A 21,794-nucleotide genomic window follows, 5' to 3' on the forward strand; every position below is an offset into this window, starting at 1 on the left:
GGGAAATTATAAACACTGAAAAATTTTGATTTTAATTTAAATGTTAATTTCTTTAACAATATTGCAGAAATTATTGTAATGGAATTCGGCTCACCACCAAACACATATGCTGCCGGCTGAGAAGCAAAGGACTATCGATGACATTAACAGTGATTAAAATGAAAACAAATTATATTCAAAATAAAAAAGATAATGGTTCCCTATGTTGTGCAATATGAAAATTTCACCAAATCCATCATTAGCCTACCAGAAATTGGATCAAACAGACCACCAATATAACATTAATGGCATATAAAATGAAGATAAATTGCAGATGTTAGTTTCAACTACAAAGGGGAAAAAAAAAAAAGTTTAAACTTCTATGATTTCAAGACTATTTGTCAGTTTCAAGTTCACCTAATTGAATATTTTTTATTTATATATATATATATATTTATCTATTTCACAACAGGCAATGGGCATTGCTGTTCTTGTTTTTAATACAACCAAGTTTTCCATATAAATAAGCTTTTTTCTTGTCAAGCATTCCATTTCATACCAGTGATGTTTCGCTTCTGATTAGAAAACCAAACTTGCTCAAAATGGTTCACAAACTGGGTGACAGCAAACAAGGCAACAGGACAAATGGGTGACTAGATATATGTGTGTGACAGCCAACTACAAGTACCATTTCTAATATGTCTCTTATCTGCAGATCTGATTTTAATGCTTGACAACCAATAAACTGAGCTACTGGATCAAAAAGTATCTATGAAAGTATAAAAGAACAATGATAGATGAAGCCAGAACTAATAAAATGGAAGAAGGCAGGCACACCAAATTTAACAAATTGATGAATAAGAGAAGTGTCAATCTTTTTACTGCTGGGATAAAGAGCAGCATGACACTTAGGTTGCTATACTGCAGGTATTGGCCAAAGAAACCAAAGGCAGAACCTATAAAAGAAGACTGTAGCAAGAATGAATGAATGAATAAAGAATGTGGTTGCATGGTATCAAGAACTAAATGGTGATTATACTCTATGTAAAGATTTTGGGGTACAATTTTGTTCTATCTACATAACAAGGTTTATTTCATTTTTTGTTATTAATACTGTTTAAGCTTGCACCAAACCTGGACATTTTATACTTACTTAATTTTCTTTTTATGATATATTTTATTTTGTGTGCAAGAAAGCCTTCAACTTCATCATCATCATCATCAAATTCCTGCCATGTACCCTCAAGGGGTGTACAGGATATGAGAGTACTACATGAAAAATTTACATCATTACTAACTTCCTATCTACAATTTTCCTCCAGATCAGTCTGTTACTTGTCAAGACTCCAATATTATCAGATCTTATATTTCTGTCGTCTAAGGCACTTTGTACCATATCAATCCACCTATATCTTGGTCTTCCTCTGGGTCATTTTCCTGCCAACCTGGCAGAGAACACTTGTTTCGCCAATCTTTCCTCGCCCATTCTGTTTAAATGACCATACCACCTGAGATTAGCTCTGCTAACGCATTCCTGGATGCTGACAATATCAAGTTCTTTCCTAATATCTTTGTTTTTAATACGATATTGCCATTGATGCCATCTGTTCACGCCTCTAATCTTTCTCAGGATTCTCATATCTGTGGTCTCTAGTCTTTGGGCAAGTGTTTTACTTCTGACCCAGCTCTCAGATCCATCAGTTAAAACTGGTTTGAACAATGTTTTGTATACAGCTAATTTAGTGTTCCGACTAATTTCTCTCATATTCCATACGAATTTATTCAATTGACTTCCTACCATTCCAGCTTTATTAATTCTGTTGTCTATTTCCATATTTAATTTACCATCTTCAATAAAATCGTGCCTAAGTAGGTGAAATCTTTTACTTGTTCCACAGGTTCTCCGTTCACAATGCAGTTGACATTTTCAACGATTCTGCCTATTTTCATTGTCTTTGTCTTGTTATTGCTGACCTTCATATCATATCTATTACAACAGTTATTCAATTTAGTCAAGGAATCTTGCAGACTTGTAGCGGATTTATTGATAAGTATAACATCGTCCACATAAAGCAAAGAGCTGACATTAACATCTCCAATTTTGATATCATGTTTAATACCACTTTCCTTCATAATGTGATCCATATAGATAATGAATAACAGAGGGGATAATGTACATCGTTGTCTCACACCAGATTTAACATTAAACCATCTTCCTGTACTTCCATCAATTCTAACTGCTGACTTATAATTGATGGAATGCTGATTTCTTCTACAATTCTTCTCAACCGTTTCTCAAGTATACTTGCATATATCTTACCAGGAACACTCAGTAGAGAAATCCCTCTGTAATTCTCACATTCAGTTTTATTTCCCTTTTTATATATGGGTACTATGAGAGCTCTACTCCAATCATCGGGAATTCGTTCCTCTGTCCAGGCCTTCTGAACTATGCAATGCAGCCACTGCAAGACTTTTATACCACTATACTTCAGCATTTCTGGTCGAATATCATCTACTCCTGCTGCCTTTCCACATTTCAAGCCTTTGATGGCTTTTTCTACTTCAAGTATGGATATGTATTCTTGACTGCATGCCTGGTCAGTGTTTTTTTACCACTGTGCTGTCATCACTGCTTGTTTCATTTAGCAGTTTTCAAAGTAATTACACCATACTTCAAGGATATCTTTTTCTCCTGTTTTCATGCCACCTTTATCATCTCTAACTTCTTTTACAGCACTCTTTCCTCCATTCCTAAGCTTCAACACCCTTCAGAATATTTTGCCACCTTCTTGATATTTATTTGCAATGTTTCTTCCAAAGTCCTCCCATGACTTTTGTTTAGCTAGTTTTACACAGTGTTTAGCTTTCTTACATTTGTCTCTGTATTCTCTAAGAGAACAAGCTGACTTATTTGCCAGGAACTTTTGATATGCTTTCTTCTTTTCCTTCACTGCCTCTTTAACTTCCTGTGTCCACCATGGAGTTCTGATTTTTCTATCCTTGCAGACAATCTCACCACATGCGTCTCTGGCTGAATCAATCAAGGTTTTCTTCAAGGCTTGCCATTGAATCTCTAAAGTTTGGTTCCTGTTCTCAAACTCTTTCATTTTTTCTTCAGTAATCTTTGTGTATTTTAGTGTACAGTTCACATCTGAGAGCAGTTCAACTTTAATTTGCTTTAAAACTTTCTTACATGTTATTCTTTTCAATATGAAATTCAATTTTATCCTGCTCAAGACTAAATAGTGATCACTTCCAATTTCAAATCCTCTGTACACTCTGGTGTCCTGCACCAGGGAGAAAACATTACTATCAACAATAACAGTTAATGAGACTTTTCTTATTCCTTGCCTCTTCTTTCCATGTGAATTTGTGCACATTTTTATGTTGGAACATGGTGTTATTAATAACCAGTCCATGTCCTGAGCAGAAATCCAACAGATATTTGCCATTATTATTAGCTTTGCTCTATTCTCCAAATTTTCCCAAAATATTTGTGTATGTCTGACAATCACCTCGTACTCTGCTATTCAGATCCCCAACAAGGACCAACTTTTCCTTTTTCATTGTGTCAGTTGTTTTTTCTAAAGTCTTAAAAACTTTCTCCACTTCTACCTTAGTTGAACCTTCTGTAGGACCATAGGCACAAATAAGTCTCATTGTCCAATTCCACATTTTGATATTTGCCCACATCACTCTACTTGAGATTGCCTGCCATTCAAGAAGATTAGCCTCGTATTTTGAATACTATGGCTACTCCTTTTCCTTGATTGTCATTGCCTGAATATAACATTTTGTATTTATTGCTCAGAAAGATCTCACCAGTTTTTGTCTTTTTTGTTTCAGTCACCCCTATTATGTCGATCTGGTACTTATCTAATTCCTCAGCTAGCTCCATTTCTTTGCCATTCAGGCTTCTTATGTTGATAGTATACCGATCTTTAAGTTGCTGGATTTAGCCGACCAATTTGTCGGCTAAATCCGGCAACAGGGTGCACCACGAGAAGGTGAGGATTGAACATTAAGTCAGAATGACTTGTCGGTTCTCTGCATTCCTTTAAAGGCTATGTGGAGGTCTCCTCTCAGTTATACAGCTTTGACCCGTAAGCAACATCAAATAACCCTTTAACACACAAAGATGTCTGTAACACGTCTTTTGTTTACTGCACCAAAATTGATTTTGACGTATCGCAGACGTTACGAAGTTTGCATCAATTTCAAACGAATTTAGAGTTTAAAAACAATTTTTATGTCAGAGGGTAAAACATAAACATCATTAAATTAATTTGTGCTGATTTTCATTGACATATCCCATTCTGATCACCAAAAATTTATAATATTATTATAATTACTTACGAGTGAATGCAGACTTTTTCTCCTGTGTGCTGGTAGTTTTCCCCTCTTTTTGTACATCCTGGAGATCGCTTTGTAGGCTGGTGGTGGATGACTCACTATCTGTTGCGTCACAAACACTTTCAATAAGAGATTTCTTAATAACAAAATTAAACAAAATCCATTGTCTCTTTTTCATATTAAAATTTAAATTTGCAGGCCTATTACTTTTAAAAAATCATGGCACTACGGTTTTTGAAACTTTCAGCCTACAATACGAACTTGCTAAGAAAGTATTCAGTATTACTAGATTTGAGAACCAAGATACAGACTACCTTGTTCTAAAATTTTAGTGGAAAAATTTCTTTATACTTCTTTGCTGATTGGTTACTAACATTTGCAACACAGATGTTATTTCTTTCAGTTCTGAGAACAGAGGATATGCGGCCCATTGTTGTAATCAACTGCAGGCAATTTTTATGATTGGTCATAAACAGCAGTATTCTCTTTCCCGATTGTTGAAAGATTTCGATGAATGAAAATTAACGATAATTCATGAATTATCAATTTTTAAAAATCGCAACTATTCCATACAATTAATAAATTATGGAAACAGAACAGCAAAAACCCGTCAAAACAACCCTACAACCAAAACAGACTTCCCAACATGAAAGGTTATCAAACTGCCCTACATCCAAAACACATACAAAGCCTACAAATACATTTTTGAACGCACGGACTATAAACTAGTATTCACCACAAACCAAAAATTAGCAACTCTCTTAAAACCCACTAAATCTCTCACACACAAAGAAATATTAGACACCACAATGTAGTCTACAAATTTCCTTGCCAAAAAGACTGTGATGTCACTTGCACAGGTTCTACCATCAGGTCTTTATGGACTAGACTACAAGAACACTTCCGCAACTGTAACATCTCTATTCCAGAACATTTAAACACAAAAAATTGCAACATCAAAAAGAAAAATAGAATACAGGGTACAGGGAAGACAGAAATAGCAGTCCACACATTTGAACAGAAACATAACCTGCAAATTGACAAGGCCATAATAATAGAACAAACAAGACAACAAAATAACACTTAGAATATCAGAAACAATTGCCATAAAATGTGACCAAAACTCAATCAACGTCCACTGACCCTACCTAATTTCCGAGTGTTGGAAGCTCCATGACATAAAAATTAGGTCACGACTTCGACCAATAAGCGACACAAGCTCCCCTAAAGCAGATACACCAAGCCGTCATGACATAGCCCTACACTTATCCCAAAATGTTCCGATGACGATAACACGACTGTAACGGCTCGCACCCAAAGTTAATGCTCTTCTCTATTTCCCATAAAGCCCTTCCTCTTCCCCAAAGACATGAGCTTAAATATAATAATACAGTAAAACCTCGAAGTTACGCGGTAGGTGGGACCAGCAAAAAGCATGTAAGTCGAATTTGCGTAACTCGGGGTATAATTTTGCATCATTTATATATACAAAAATACAATTGGGACCAAAGGTTTACAAAAACTCCTATATTTTTTAAGAAATATAATCATAATTGTAGTTTTTCGTACATAAAAAAAAAGAAAGTTATTTCGATGTTGATGGTTTCATAAAATCTAATAGATTCGTCTGACGGCATAATGTCTTTTTCTTCATCATCATCATCATCATCATGCGTATCAAGGATTTAGGCCTAGCATGGCCTGTTCCGGCCTTAGAAGTCATCGTTGATCATTTAAGAGGATGTCCTGGTTTTCTTTTTCTTAATGGTTTGTACTTTAAGGCTTGTTTTGGTAATCTTTCTGTTTTCATTCTTTGAATGTGTTCCATCCATTTATGTTGATATTTTAAAATTTTTTCTATTACTGGTTCTTGGTTTAATTCTTTCATAATTTCTTCATTTCTTTTGTGATCAAATAGGTTATACTTTGCAGTTTTTCTCATAAACTTCATTTCTGTTATTGCTAATCTTTGTCTTTTTGTTTTATTGTCCAGATTTCGCTTTCATACATTAAGACTGGTAGGGCTAATGTATTGTATACTTTTAGTCTGGTTTGTTTTTGAACGAGGTTTGGTTTAAACATAGAGTTAATTACACCTGTTATTTTTAAATATTTTGCAATTTTTACGTTTATATATTTTTCATTTTCATATGTGATCATACATCCTAGGTAGTTAAATGAATTCACCTGTTCTAAGATCTTGTTATCTATTATTATTTTAGTTCTTGCTGGATCTTGTCCTTTAAAGGCCATAGTTTTTGATTTTTCTATTGATATTATCATACCATAATCTTTGGATATCTCATTTAGATCTAAAATAGCTTTCTGTAAGTTATATTCAGAATTTGTAATTATTATTTGGTCGTCGGCAAAAAGGAGAGTGTTTAAGTTTACTGTAGGAGAAAGTTTAATTCCTTGATGTAAATTTTTATTCCATTTTATTATTTCGTTTAAGTAGATATTAAAAAGAGTTGCTGAGAGGGGGACATCCCTGCCAGACCCCTTGGTTTATCTCTCTCGTATATGATAGCTCGTGATTTAATCTTATTTGTATTCGATTATTTTCATATATATTTGTGATAGCTTTTAGGATATTATTTGGTATTTGTCTTTCTTTTAATATGTTAAATAATATGTTTCTTTTAACTTTGTGAAATGCTTTTTCAAAGTCAATAAATGCAATATGTGTTTCTAAATTGTATTCTCTTCTTTTCTGTATTATTAATTTTACGCAAAAGGCCGGGTCTATACATGATCGTTCTTTTCTAAATCCATTCTGTACTTCTAAAATAAAGTTTTCGGAATATTTCATTAGTTTGGTATTTAAAATTCTGCTATATATTTTGTAACAGGAATTTAGTATACCGATACGTCTATAGTTTTTAGGGTCATCTCTATTACCTTTTTTAAAGATAGGAATCACAATTGCTTCCTTCCATTCTATTGGGGGGATTACCAGTCGAGTAAATTTTATTTAAAAATAATAAGTCTTTCTTTGAATCTTGTTCCTGCGTATTTATATAGTTCTGAACCTAGCTTAGCTTCTCCAGGTAATTATCCATTTCCTGTTTCTTTCAGGCTGATTTCTAATTCTTCTTTAGTTATTTCCTTTTCATTTTTGTTAATTGTTTGCCAGTTGTCTTTTTTAAAATATTTGTCTGTCCACAGTTCTGTGTAGTAATTTAGATATTCTTCTAATTTCAATTCAGTGTTTAATTTTATGTTTTCTTTGGTATCTGCATTTAGGTGTTTCAAAATCTTATATACATTGGGTCTTATTTTATATAAATCATGTTCGAAATTAGAAACAAATTTGTTCCATGATTCTCTATGTCTTTTTCTGACATCTCTTTTAGCTATGGCTCTTATTCTTTTATATTCTATTTCATCTTCTAATCTTTTACTGCTTAACCATTTGTGATAGGCTTCTTTTTTCTTTTTGATTATTTCTTTGATTGTATCATCCCATATCTTCGGTTTTTTCCTTTTATTGAATTTTTTGGCCTTTCCTAAGCTTTCATTTGCTGCTGCATTTAGTATCGTTTTTATATTAAGCCATTCTATTTCTATTTCTTCATTTTGTTTTATTTTATCTAGATATTGATAAATTCTTTGTTCATATAGCCACTGTACATTTGTGTCATTCAATAGTCTAGTTTTATAAACAAATGTTTCAATTTTTCTTTCTGTTCTTGTTACTTGCAGCCATTTAGGTGGTAATCTTAATTTTATTTTAACAAGGAAGTGGTCACTGCTTATTTCATATCCTCTGTGAACTCTAACATCTAGTGAAAATTTTGATGCCTTTTCATTTAGTATAAAGTAATCTAATACTAATTTCCATCCTCTTGCTGCCCAAGTATATTTATGTATGTCTTTATGTTTATAGAAGGATTTCATTATTTTTAGGTTATTATAAACCACAAAGTCAATCAATTTTTTACCATTCCTGTTTAGAGTATGTTCTCCATGTATTCCTATATTATTATTAATTTTCATGTTTCCAATTCTTGCATTGAAGTCTCCTGCTAAAATTACATAATCATTTTTATTTATTTTATTATATATGTTTTGTAGCTGATTATAAAAATCAATATTATCCTGTTCTCTTCCTTCTTTTGGGGCATATAAACCAATTATTGTTAAATAGCCTCTATCTATTTTTCTTCTAGCTTCTCTTATTCTTTCATTCCATAATTTATAATGTTTTAACTGTTTTGAAAGGGAGTTATGAATCCAAATCATGACTCCCGCTTGTGCTCTTTAGTCTCTGTCGACTCCACTGTATATCACATTAAAGTTTTCGGTTCTCAAAGTTCCTTTTAATTTCTTTTTTGTTTGTGATTACTGCTATTTTAAAATTTCTTTCATTTAATAATTGGTCTAATTCTATTTCTTTATATGCTATTCCTCTTACATTCCAGTTTGCTATGTGTATTATATTTTGTCGTTTCCATTTTTGTTTTACCTTTTCCATTCCAGGGTCGTTTCCCATAGATTCAATCCGATTATCTTTTTCTGCTTACAAGTAGGATTATGTTCTCCATGTCAGGGGACTAGCCTGACGATGGAATAGTTCAGTGGTAGGGCTGCTACCATAAGGCTTCTGAACTAGCCTTCTTCCGAATTTAAACCCATAAGAGGAAAAAGGTTATATCGAAGGGGAAAGAGTAGATTATAGAAGAATTATAGTAAGGTTTATAGGGAGGGCATAGTTGTAAGGCCAGAAATGAAAAGACCCCATGGCCCTTGAGTACTCTAATAGCATAAAGGTCATAAAATAAGAAGAGTTGGCTGATAAGGCCTTATAGGAAAGATAAAAGTAAGTGGATCTTCCTCAAAGTAGAAGAAGGAGAGGACAGATCCAGCTAGGGGTCCATGGGAGTGCCGCTTCCCTTACAATCAAAATGATTGCCCCTTATGGCCCTGCTGGTCCATGAGTCCTTATTCAGTATATTCGGACCATCCCACCACACACACACGGTAGGCTCCCCTATCCGTCACCCAGGGGACGCGCTCTCTAGGGGTTACAGGGTCCCCCAAGAGAGTCCCCATCTTTTTCTTGTCATGCAAAATTTCTTCATAGCAAGCTAATGATTTTTTTATTCCTTGCCTTGTGGCTACAATTCGTTCCTCGTTAGAATCTATGTCCTCCAAAATCTATAAACCTTTCTTTTATGATTGTTCTTACTATGGATTCCTGTAGATCAAACTTCTTTGCTAGCTCACAAATTTTCATTCCGCCTTCAAAATCCTTAATAATGTTGAGTTTTGTTTCCCAAGTCAATGTTTTTCTTTTCTTGCTAGCTGTAGAAGAATCGGACTTGCTTCTTTTGGATGACATTATTATTTTTTTATGTGATAAAATTTTCATCAAGAACATAACATTAAACAATCGCAAGGTTTGTAGACTATAAAAATTGTGTATGAATGGAGACCACATGAAACACGTCAGTGCTTGTTCACAGCATGTGCGACACTGGCAAATGCGGCCAGCGCCTGAAAGATATGACTAGTGGTGAGGCATGAAACGGGACGGGAATATGTACATATAAGAGCCGCATAACTCCGGATTCACGTAAGTCGGGTATGACTGTATATATATATGTATATATATATATTATATTAAAAAAAACTGGGTTTTCTAATTAATCTTCTCACCTTCCTCAAACACTCCCACGTTTCCTAACCCCCCCCCCTTTAACAGCCTAACAGCAGAAGTATAGAGAATGAAGACATCCTAACATCCAAACAAGGCATGTGCAAAATTTCTTCCTCTATTAGTCTGCATATATTTACCCTTAAAATACACTTATAAATACCTTAAGAATTCTTGAGTAAAAAGCCTATGTATTAAAAATAAGGGACACTCTTAAACGAAAACAGGCAAAAAGGGTTGTAAAAATAATAATTCATGAATATTTCCATGTTTAAAAATATGCTGCTTGGTCACTGACATTTGCTACGTAGATGTCATTTCCTTCAGTTTTGAGAACAGAGGATATGTCACCCATTGCTATCACTTGCAAGCAATTTTAATGACCGGTCATAAAAAGCAGTGCAAAAACTCGATGTAGTTTAGAAATACCAAAGCAGTTTACCTCTATTTTTACAGAGATCAAGTCTCATGAGAACTGTACAAAAATAACCTTGTTTGTCTCTATGTAATTTTTGCTAAATATTTAATGTAAATATCCCTATGGGAATTGATTGTATTTACTGTTTTAACTAAAGTTTATAGAATGTCAAAAACAAAGGCAATGCTTTGCCATCGGAAGTTTTGTATAACAGCTATGTATATAAGCACAAGAAAGTTGTTTACGATTAAGTGTGTGAGAAAGTTGTTTGTAAGCTCTGCGCATGAACACCTTCCAAGCTAGTATCAAAGAGGTTTGATAGTTTCAGAGAAGTTTCCACTGCCCAACAAGACAAGGAAAAAAGAGTGCACGGAGGAGAGGAAAGAACGGCCGGGCTTAACAAAACGATCAAAGAGATCTGCCGATTTTTTCAGGGTTTACAACCCTTGGTGCAAGGTCCCGAGAAGGCGAAAATAAAAGGGGGACTGAGCCGAACATCAAGAGGAGTGTCCAGGTCCAGTTGTTGAGAGAGAAGAGGCAAGGTGTCAAGTTGCTGACAGAGGAGAGCTGAGATCCAAGAGAGCAGAGGTGAAGCGCTGTTACTGAAGAGAGCCACAGGCAGTCGGCGGAGAACCAGAAGCCAAAAGCCGCAGAACGATCTTCAAGCCTGAAAGCTGAAACTTCTTGACTCAACTTTTGAGCACCGGGAAGATTGCAATCCAAGACCCGCTGATTTTTCGACGAAGTGCCTCTCCCCCCCCCCCCCCCCAAAAAAAAAAGACTCTCCGGACAGAAACCTAAGGCCTGAGATGAGAGAAAAACCATAGAGACTTCGATGCAGGACTTTTGGAAGGTGTCGTGACAAAGAGCCTCTGTAAGTATATTACATCCTTTAATGTACATTCTTTTTGTAATTTAGGAGATATGTCATAGATGGACTGATAAGAAATAGTAATAAGAAATAACTCTAAGAGTCCTCTGATTTGTTGTTAACTGGAATATAAATTGTGAGATAACTTGCCATAGCTAGCTAATCTCTTTAAGAGTAATTTAGTCTCAGCATTTTAATTTTTTAAGCAGAGAAGTAACAGAGTAATTATATATATTGTTTAGTCATTTAATGTTGAAAAGAGAAAGTTTGTTTCTTTATACCAAAAGGATAGGTAGAGAAAGAAGAGTAATCTCCCTATCACTTATTTAATGTACTTTATTTTAAATGTAAATAAATGTGTTTTGATTATATGTCTATAGTGCTGCCTGATTGTTTATTTTACAATGCACTGTTCCTAAAAAAATTATCGGACTTGTGAGCAGGAAACCAAGTGAGATAGCCGAAGCGTATAGTTAAGTGCAAATAGACAACGACTGTTTGTGTAAAATTTTACTGAAGGAATTTGTGTTAGAGAGAGAGAGAGAAATCAACCAGCCGTATTACTGAGTTTTATGCCAATTAAAAGATATTAGTGGTGCAGACTCAAAAGAAATAAATTTTCTAGTATCCATAGGTATAAGACTCATAGTGCGAAAGGTAGATAAACATAGTATGCAATAGTATAAGCAAGAAAGGTTACGAGAGAGAGTGAAAGCGCACACTGTTAATTAGAATAACGGTATTTCAGTAACCAAGCAGGCTTTATAAATAACAAGTAATACCAAACCAGTTTACAGCGGTATTCCCTTTCACAAATGTTGAAAGGTTTCGATGTGTGAAAATTAACGATAATTCATGAATACTTCCACATTTAAAAATACACTGCTTGGTCACTAACATTTGCTACACAGATGTTATTAGGCATTCTGGGTCTGAGCTTTTCGACATATTCACGAATATTATTCTTCTCATAATATTTCCAGTATAAAATATTTATTCATGAAAATGCTTAGAAAACTAAAATGACAAATTCCAGGAGAACTTCTCGGGGGGAACACTTATTGACCTTCTGCGGAACACAGTTTGGGAAACCCTGACATAAACAATACACTCTCAATCACCATTTGTCCTATCCACAACTATGCTGATACAGTGGCGTAGCTGGGGGGGGGGGAGCAGTCTGCCCCGGGCAGCACTATGAACCTTTTTGAACTTGCAGTTAATTCTAAAATACAGTCTCGAGAACTCAGTTCCAAATATTGTAATACTACTGCCAATTTTCCTCACAATTGCTGTGTTGCTAGTTGTGAGAGGGGTTTTTCTAAATAAAATATGATTAAGAATTACCTACATTACTATGAAATAGACTTCGCCAATGTCATCGACGATTTTGCTAACAGAAAAGCTAGAAAAATAACATTTTAGAATGTTGAAATTAAATTTTTACTTCAAAAATAAACATAGTATTTTAATTTATTTCCCTATACATTGTTTTGACTTTTTGTAGTAATTTTGGTGTGTATTGAGAGGGGCAGCAACAGCTCTAGCTACGCCACTGTGCTGATGATAGCATGCTCTATTCATCCTATCTTTTCAGATATTTCTACAACAATCCTGTGGTGGAGCAAGGAGAACCTAGTTACCTTCAATGTCATCAAAATGCAGTCCTGCCTATTCTCTCATAAAAGGGATCTCAGCTCAACCATCCAAACATGATTACTTTAATATGAAAGGTAGTATATACAACACAAACATTTGTCAAATGTTTGTTGTATATAATTTTTGTTGGCGCAGCAAATTACAAATGTTGTAATTTGCTGTGCCAGAACTTGCAAAACTTTATATCCCTTCTTTATCATCTACTTTAACTCATGTGTTTTTGCCACACTTTATTGCTTTTGTTGCCACCAATTGGTGAGTGATCATATGGTCTTGATCTGGGAGGTGGCTAAATATGTGGAATTTTCAGTTAAGACTGGTATATGTGAAATCACATGGCTAGTAAGTATGACAAGCTTAGGAGATTGCTTGGATTGGTGCCATGGCATGTAAAAAGTGCAAGGAATGGATGTTAATAGTGCATGGGAAGCGGTAAAAGAGTGTTTGAAGGAGGTAATGGCAGACTACCTAGTCAGGAGAGTAAATCAAGTGGGAGTTAAATGAATGAATATTATCATTAAACTGGAATTGCAAAAAAAAGAAAACAATTGTGGAGGGAATTTAAGGAGAAAGATGAACTGCAGGCACATGAACTGTACAAGGAACAGGTCCAGTGGCAGATTACCCATTAAGGCAATGAGGCAAATGCCTAGGGGCCCCCCAAGCCAAGACATTTTCCTATAGTGTTTTAAAATAGATTAATGTTTTCAGTAAACATCATAAAAATCTTGATTATTTGAAGCGAAAATTTTTTCAAAACAATTATTACATTTTAATACGTATTTTGAACAGCGCGCACTATCTACGCTTTAAATAATGCCACAATACCAATGTCGGCGCTAGTTGACAAGCTTCGTATTTTGAACAGCACGCGCTATCTACGCTTTAAATTAAACCGCATTACCAATGTCAGCGCATGGTGCTGTTGACAGCCTCGAGGTCACGAAAATTGATTGCATTGCCGAGATAGGAAGTTTCGCCTGGTTGCTCCTTAACTTCATTTGTTATTGAATCTTGTAAGAGTGAGGTGTTTGTTTAAAAAATAACTGTTCGGTGTGACTTTTCGTGTTTTCATTATTTGAGTATAGTGCAAGTAAAAAAAACTTTGTAAAATTGTAAAAAAACAGATAGAAATTTTTTTTTTTAATTTAAAAAAATAATAAAACGTTTTATCATTTATCATCCTTTAACCCTTTAACAGGCAGAAAAATCCAGAAGTTCAAAAAATTCAAAAGTACAAAATTTCATTTATCTGCCACCTAATTTTTATTTTTTTTTTTATTCTTTTTTATTATTATTATTTTTGGGGGGGGGGGGGGAGCCCAAATATAATTTGCCTAGGGCCCCAACTATCCTTAATCTGCCACTGCACAGGTCAGAAAATTAACTAGTGTGGTAAGAAAGGCAAAAGCAGATTATGAAAGGAAGTTAATAATGCAGACTAAAGAGAATCCCAAAAACAGTTCTTTCAATATGCTGCAAGTAAAAGAAAGAATGTATATGGCAGAATTATTTTAATGAATGACTATGGTAGGGAAGTAACTAGAATTACTAAGTGAACACTGTGCAAGAGTACATCATCCAGGCTGTAATATTGCAGGAAAGAGAGAGCCAAAGAGACTTATATGGGAACTGAGATAAATGAAATAAACGAAATGAGATAAATGAAAATGGAATACAGCTGTGGGATTGGATGGTATACTAGCTCGAGTTTTACGTAAAGTGGTGAGGGGAACTGTCGTCAAAGTATTGGTGAAGTTGGTCAAGAGTAAAATGCACAAATGGATAATGGAAATGGGATACTATATGGGGGATAGTATGGTTTTGTGAAGGGTGGGTCAATGGATTAACAGTGATACTGCTGGACTTTGCAAAGGCCTTTGACAGGATACCACAAGAAATTCTTATCAGTAAACTGCAGCACATGGGGGATGGATATAGGGTTGGGGAGATGGATAGGAGGGTAGTTGATAGAGAGATATCAGAGAGTAGTTTATTCAGGAGGAGAGTCCAAAAGAAGGCCTGTGACTAGTGGTGTGTAGCAGGGTTCTGTTGTTGGACCGCTACTGTTTAATTTATTCATTAATGATATAGGAAAGGATCTGAGAGGAACTGTTCAGTTATTTGCTGATGATGCAAAGTTAATGTTACAGAGCAATAGTTAATGTAGATGATGTCAAAATTTTGCAGAATGATTTAGATAGACTGGACAAAAAATGGATGTCAGTTTAATGTGGCAAAGTGTAAGTGCATTTTGGGATGAAAAAATTACCAGCTGTACTCCAGAAAATTTTATATTTCAACATAAAAATGTGCACAAATTCACATAGAGAGAGAGGCAAGGAATAAGAAAAGTCTCATTGACTATGTTATTGTTGATAGTGATGTTTTCTCCCTGGTGCAGGACACCAGAGTGTACAGAGGATTTGAAACTGGAAGTGATCACCATTTAGTCTTGATCAGGATAAAATTGAATTTCATATTGAAAAGAAGAACATGTAAGAAAGTTTTAAAGCAAATAAAAGTTGAGCAGCTCTCAGATGTGAACTGTAGACTAAAATACACAACACAATTGAAGCAAAAATGAAAGAGTTTGAGAACAGCAACCAAACCTTGGCGATTCAGTGACAAGCCCTGAAGAAAAAACACTGATTGATTCAGCCAGAGAGGCATGTGGTGAGGTTGTCTGTAAGGATAGAAAAATAAGAACTCCATGGTGGACAGAGGAAGTTAAAGAGGAAGTGAAAGAAAAGAAGAAAGCATATCAAAAGTACCTGGCAAATAAGTCAGCTTGTACTCTTAGAGAATACAGAGACAAATGTAAAAAACCTAAACACTATGTAAAACTAGCTAAACAAAAGTCATGGGAGGACTTTGGTAAGAACATAGAAAATAAATATCAAGAAGGTGGCAAGATATTCTGGAGATTGTTTAAGAAGCTCAGAAATGGAGGAAAGAGTGCTGTAAAAGGAAATAAGAAATGATAAAGGTGACATGAAAACAGGAGAAAAAGATATCCTTGAAGTATGGAGTAATTACTTCGAAAAATTTCTAAATGACACAAGCAGTGGTGACATCACAGTGGTAAAAAACACTGACAAGGCATGCAGTCAAGAATACATATCCATACTTGAAGTAGAAAAAACCATCAAAAGCCTGAAATGTGGAAAGGCAGCAGGAGTAGATGATATTTGACCAGAAATGCTCATGTATGGAGGTATAAAAATCTTACAGTGGCTTCACTGCACAGTTCAGAAGGCCTGGACAGAGGGACGAATTCCAGATGATTGGAGTAGAGCTCTCATAGTTCCCATATATAAAAAGGGAAATAAAACTGAATGTGAGAATTACAGAGGTATTTCCCTACTACTGTTCTTGATAAGATATATGCAAGTATACTTGAGAAACTGTTGAGAAGAATTGTGGAAGAGAAGCTTGGTGAAGAACAAGCTGGATTCAGGCCAAATAGAGACTGTCAGGATCAGATTTTCACTTTACGACAGATAGTTGAGAAATCATGGGAATATAACAAAGATCTGTATTTAAGTTTTGTAGATGTGGTAAAGGCATATGAGTAATAGTAGTTATAACTAACATTATAACTACTATTACTTAGTCTTTATGTGAGTTGTAAGTTCAACAGTTAGAATTCAAGGAAGAAACATTAAACCATAGGAAGGTGGTTTAATGTTAAATCTGGTGTCAGATAAGGATGCACATTATTCCCTCTGTTATTCATTATCTATATGGATCACATTATGGAGGAAAGTGGTACTAAACCTGATACCAAAATTGGAAATGTTAATCTTAGCTCTTTTGCTTTATGCGGATGATGTTATACTTCTAAATAAATCCACTAAGTCTGCAAGATTCCCTGACTAAAGTGAATAACTGTTGTAATAGATATGGTATGAAGGTCAGCACTAAAAAAAACAAAGACAATGAAAACAGGCAGAAACATTGAAAATATCAACTGCATTGTGAATGGAGAACCTATAGAAGAAGTAAAACATTTCAGCTACTTAAGCACAATTTTTAATGACGATGGTAAATTAAATATGGAAATAGACAACAGAAGAAACAAAGTTGGTATGGTAGGAAGTCAACTGAATAAATTTATATGGAATAAGAGAGAAATTAGTCAGAACACTAAATTAGCTATATACAAGACAGTGTTGAAACCAGTTTTAACTTATGGATCTGAGAGCTGGTTCAGAAGTAAAACAATTGACCGAAGACTAGAGACCACAGATACGAGAGTCCTGAGAAAGATTAGGGGCATGAACAGATGGCATCAATGGCAATATCATATTAAAAATGAGGATATTAGGAAAGAACATGCCATTGTCAGCATCCAGGAATGTGTTAATAGAGCTAATCTCAGGTGGTATGGTCACTTAAACAGAATGGGAGAGGTAAGATGAGCAAAACAAGTGTTCTCTGCCAGGTTGGCAGGAAAGAAACCCAGAGGAAGACCAAGATATAGGTGGACTGATACGGTAAAAACTGCCTTAGAATATAAAAATATAAGATCTGATAATGTTAAAGTCTTGACAGGTAACAGACTGATTTGGAGGAAAACTGAGATAGGAAGTTAGTAATGATGTAATTTTTCATGTAGTACTATCACATCCTGTACACCCCTAGAGGGTATATATCAGGAATTTGATGATGAGTAGTGAATGTGTAGAATAGGTTGCCAGTCTGTTGTGGGCACCAGGATTGTTAATGAATTCAAAGCAAAGTATGATAGATACTGCACAAATCTGAATAGTTCTTGACATGTTTAGGGCCTCCCTCGATGATGGAGTTGCTCTTAATAATAATAATAAAACTCATACATGGAGGCAAATGACTTCACATCAATTGCCTTGGTGCAGGGCTGTCCAACCTTAGGTAATCGAAGGGCTGCATTAAAAAAAAAAGATTTATCCGAGGGCTGCATCCAATGCATATCTAGTAATATAGTGATCAGCAGTGACACAACTTTGATAACCAAACAAATGAACAACACTAATTGCAAACTAATCACATGCTCACATTCCCCATGAGCGCCCGGAGCATGCACGTTAGAACAAAACGGTGAAAGAATGCTTCTTTGACACATCTAATATTTGAAAACCACATGGGTATATAGTGATGTAAAAACACCAAATAAAATTATCAATTAATGATAGAATTAAATTATCTAATACGCATTCCATCCAAATTGTAATTTTATTTTTTTGCTCGTGAAAATCAAAATCCACAGGTGGGCTGCACAAAATTGCACTGCAGGCCGCATGTGGCCCGTGTTTTGGACAACCCTGCCTTAGTATATGGAAATATGACTTCTGCATTACTCAACACTGATATCACTTCTGGGTCTGGCTCCCACTGATGAGACCTCAAAAAAGGTCAAAATTAGTCTAGGTAGTGGCCCTTCCCAGAATGCATTGTATTATACATGTCTGTAAGGGTATGTGCATTGCATTATGGACGAAGTCATTAGCGTCTATTTACGAGTTGCTCTGTCAGGAAGTTATTTCATGCACAAACTTTGTTTGATTAAACCTGGATAAAGGATGAAACCATGAATATAATTTATTGGAATCTTTAATTTATAATAGAAACAAGTGGACAAACTTTCAATATCTATTTCCATAGCTAGTCATCTAAACAGTGAAATCCACTTCCTTCAAGACTTCGAAATTCATTCAAACTGGCTTTACATCTCCCATTTTCAGAGAAGATTCTGAGGTATTTGCTATTAGTAATAATAATAATTATTAGTATTACCTAACACCTCCAGGGAGTCCAAAGACTCATTGAGAGAGGGCACCTACTCTACAACTCTGTCTCCAACACTCAATCCATCCAACTACACCAACGCCATCTACCACCACTAGTATTTCCAGAGACAATCACAAACATCCATGCCCACAGCAGGATTCGAATCCGCAACCTTTAGGCTGGAGAGTGGATACGCTAACCTTGGTCAACCTCTAACAAATTATCTACCAATGAGAATATCAGACAATCCTTATTCTACTGGAACATTTCTTAACAAACTCTTCGTCAAAACATACAGCAGATGTCAGGTCTCCTTTCTGGTAACCCTGACCATAAGCTTGTCCATATTTCTTTTTCTTTTCTACAGAATGATCTTTACCCAGCCAATCTCAGTCTAGTTCTTTGAAGCTACAACAATAACTGGATTCTGTGCCTGTTTTCTATGATTTGATCCTATTGTAGCATCAAAGAAATGGTCCTGCCCACCACCTCAAATGAATAACTGAAATAATTTTTCTTGGAATAAGAGTCCTCATTTCCATAAAATCTCAGACTACTATGGTTCTCCACAAAGTGTGACAGAGTAGTCCAAGATAAAAATTTAGCATATCTCAAATAGTTGAGGTCAAATTACATATTTTCACTCAGCCTACATACATCAGCCCACAATATCTATAATAAAACTGTCAACAAATGCAAATCATGTTCAAAAGGAATTAAGGCAGAAAACTTGCTTCTTGCTCAAATGTCAATGAGCCTTCTGATCCCTCACTATGGTTAATGGGTACAACATCTGCCATTCCATGATTTGAAATCAGTCTTACCCAAAGATAAGGCTGATTTCTCAGCATGTCTTCTTCTGACTCGTGAACGTGTCCAAGAAAAATTACATTCCACTATACTACAAACAGCTTACTGCATGCATTCACTGATTTTGTCTGGAAAGGCAGAAAAATTCTTGTTAGTCTGGTAGCATCCCCCAAAAGTTATAAAAACAAGCTCATATCCAGCCCATTCCTAAAAAGAAAGAATAAGAGTCAGGCATTATCCCATTGTGTTCACCTAAATCTTCTTGGAGAGAAAAAAAAAAAAAAGGGATCATCAAGAAGTAATTTGTTCTCTACCAAAAGGTACACCAATTAATTAGTGATCACAATATGAATTCTACCAATCTTATTCCCCAGCAGATCATTAACATACAAGAGGATGTGTATATGCAGAAGAAGGCACTAAAAGCAGTAGTTTACAAACTTTTTAAAGAGACACCCCCTCCCTTCTTTAATAAAAAAATATTCTTGCACCCCACCCACACCATTACAATATGCAACCCACATGTGCAGAACTGCAAATAGCAGAATCTAACAATCTTAGGTGTTAAATGAAATCAAATTGTGCTGATGTAATGACTATAGCACAGTCATAAATACAACAGTAATTTACAATGTAATAAAGTGAACATGAAAGTTGCAAGTGTTTTTACTTCTGTATTGAACTGGAATGAGTGGAAGGAAAAACGAATACATGCAGAAGTTGCATTCAAAAATAAAGAATAATATCGACCATTGCTTCAAACTTCCTTGAAAGGTTGGGGGGGGGGGGGAGGCCAGACAATTTGAAAACTACTGCCTTATGATATCTTGGTAATGACAGAGAAATCCATCACCTTGACATACAATGGAATCTCCTCTCACTAATCTCAAATCCCATTCATAGTGCTGGTGATGACAGCACATTCTATTCTCTTCTTCCTTCAACAAACCTAATCTGATCTCCTAACAATTCTTCAATAGGATAGGAATAAGCTGAATATGTGAACAGACCTTCAACATCACCCAAAACACAGACCTGTATTATATCTTTAAGGAATCATCTTACTTCACTTACTCTAACCAGTCAAGATGAGATTTCTCTTATCACATAACTACCACAGGAAACTGTGTATTTTATTAAATTACAAACAAATGCAATAAAATCGGTAATATTTTGGGCTATTTTTATCATCGTACTTTTTTTACTTACAAAGAATAAGTTTCAGAGAGAAAATAAAGGTACAAAAATAGGGGCGTTGAGAATGGATACCTTCCGAAATGAAATATATTTGGGAGGGAAAAAAAAAAAATATATATATATATATATATAGCATGACTTTTAAAATAATTTGGACATATCCAAATTTTATGTTTCGACTAAAAATTTACATAAAAACAAGCTTATTTATAATCATATTTATTAAAAACTGATGTAAACATAATTATAAATATTGTATTCATAAGAACGCTGACATATACGAGGGCTGCTAGCTTTATTAAAACATTATTATTACTATTACGCGGCACCTCCAAATAAATCTTAAACTATCACAACACACAAATTAAAACTTTAAATAATTCATTATTATTATTAAAGAATAAATAAAACCAACTAACACCCTAGTTCTCCAAAATAGCACTTACTTCTTCGCAAACACAGAGGGCAGCACATCAGCGTGATAAATATTTTTACAGTTCGATAAATAAGCATTATATCTTTAAACATCGTTTAATCTGTGGTGCTTAGTGAATGTGGCACTTTCATCCACGAAAGTGGAACTTTCGTGGATGAAAGTGCCACATTCACTAAGCACTTTCACTAAGCACTTTTCGTGACCACATTCACTAAGCACTTTTCGTGACTGCACGAAAGAAGATTTCTTAGTTTCGAATCTAGTCGGTGACTAGAAGAAATTTTTCTAAGCCTTTTTTCGACCGTTTCCCGAGTTAATCGATCTTTGGCATGGGAAAGCGGGTTTTTTCTCCTGGAAACTCGGGTTTTTTTGTCCCGTAAACTCAATAAAATCGACCGTAGAACATACATTATTTCAGATATTAAATACCAGTGTTATGGTTAGGGACCACGAGATGGCGGCACTTGTTGAGCCGTCTCTCTTCACTGCGTGCCGCTTAATTAGTGATAGCATTGGGCCAGCTATCTCTGATTGGGTACTAGTGGAGATTGAACTGCCCACTCAGTCTCCAAAAGTTAGATAGGTCTAAAACGGTCTCGTCTACTCCCGATATACGGGATTTAAAAGGCGTTAGCTG

The 21,794-nt window shown here is 35.1% G+C and overlaps 1 protein-coding gene across 4 annotated transcripts in view; it reads right to left on the reverse strand.

Annotated features, from left to right (window-relative positions):
* The window catches only part of LOC150102738 (ubiquitin ligase substrate adapter ZNRD2-like), a 77,866-nt gene extending 56,598 nt beyond the window's left edge, over positions 1-21,268 (reverse strand). For 2 of the 4 annotated variants that reach the window (XR_016548935.1, XM_090399173.1), the window contains exon 1: positions 4,339-4,513. Coding sequence is in view for 1 of the 4 variants with exons in the window: in XM_090399173.1 (XP_090255299.1) it covers positions 4,339-4,395 (57 nt within the window). In the remaining 3 variants the exon portion in view is untranslated. Of the gene's footprint in view, positions 1-4,338; positions 4,514-21,140 lie in introns of those variants that run through there. The other 2 variants (XM_090399175.1, XM_090399174.1) reach the window with 2 other exon arrangements.
* Between the last annotated feature and the right edge of the window lie 526 nt (positions 21,269-21,794).

This window comes from Typopeltis vanoorti, chromosome 10 (genome assembly GCF_054136105.1).
Source record: "Typopeltis vanoorti isolate ZY-2024b chromosome 10, IOZ_Tvanoo_1.0, whole genome shotgun sequence".
NCBI classification, from domain to species: Eukaryota; Metazoa; Arthropoda; class Arachnida; order Uropygi; family Thelyphonidae; genus Typopeltis; species Typopeltis vanoorti.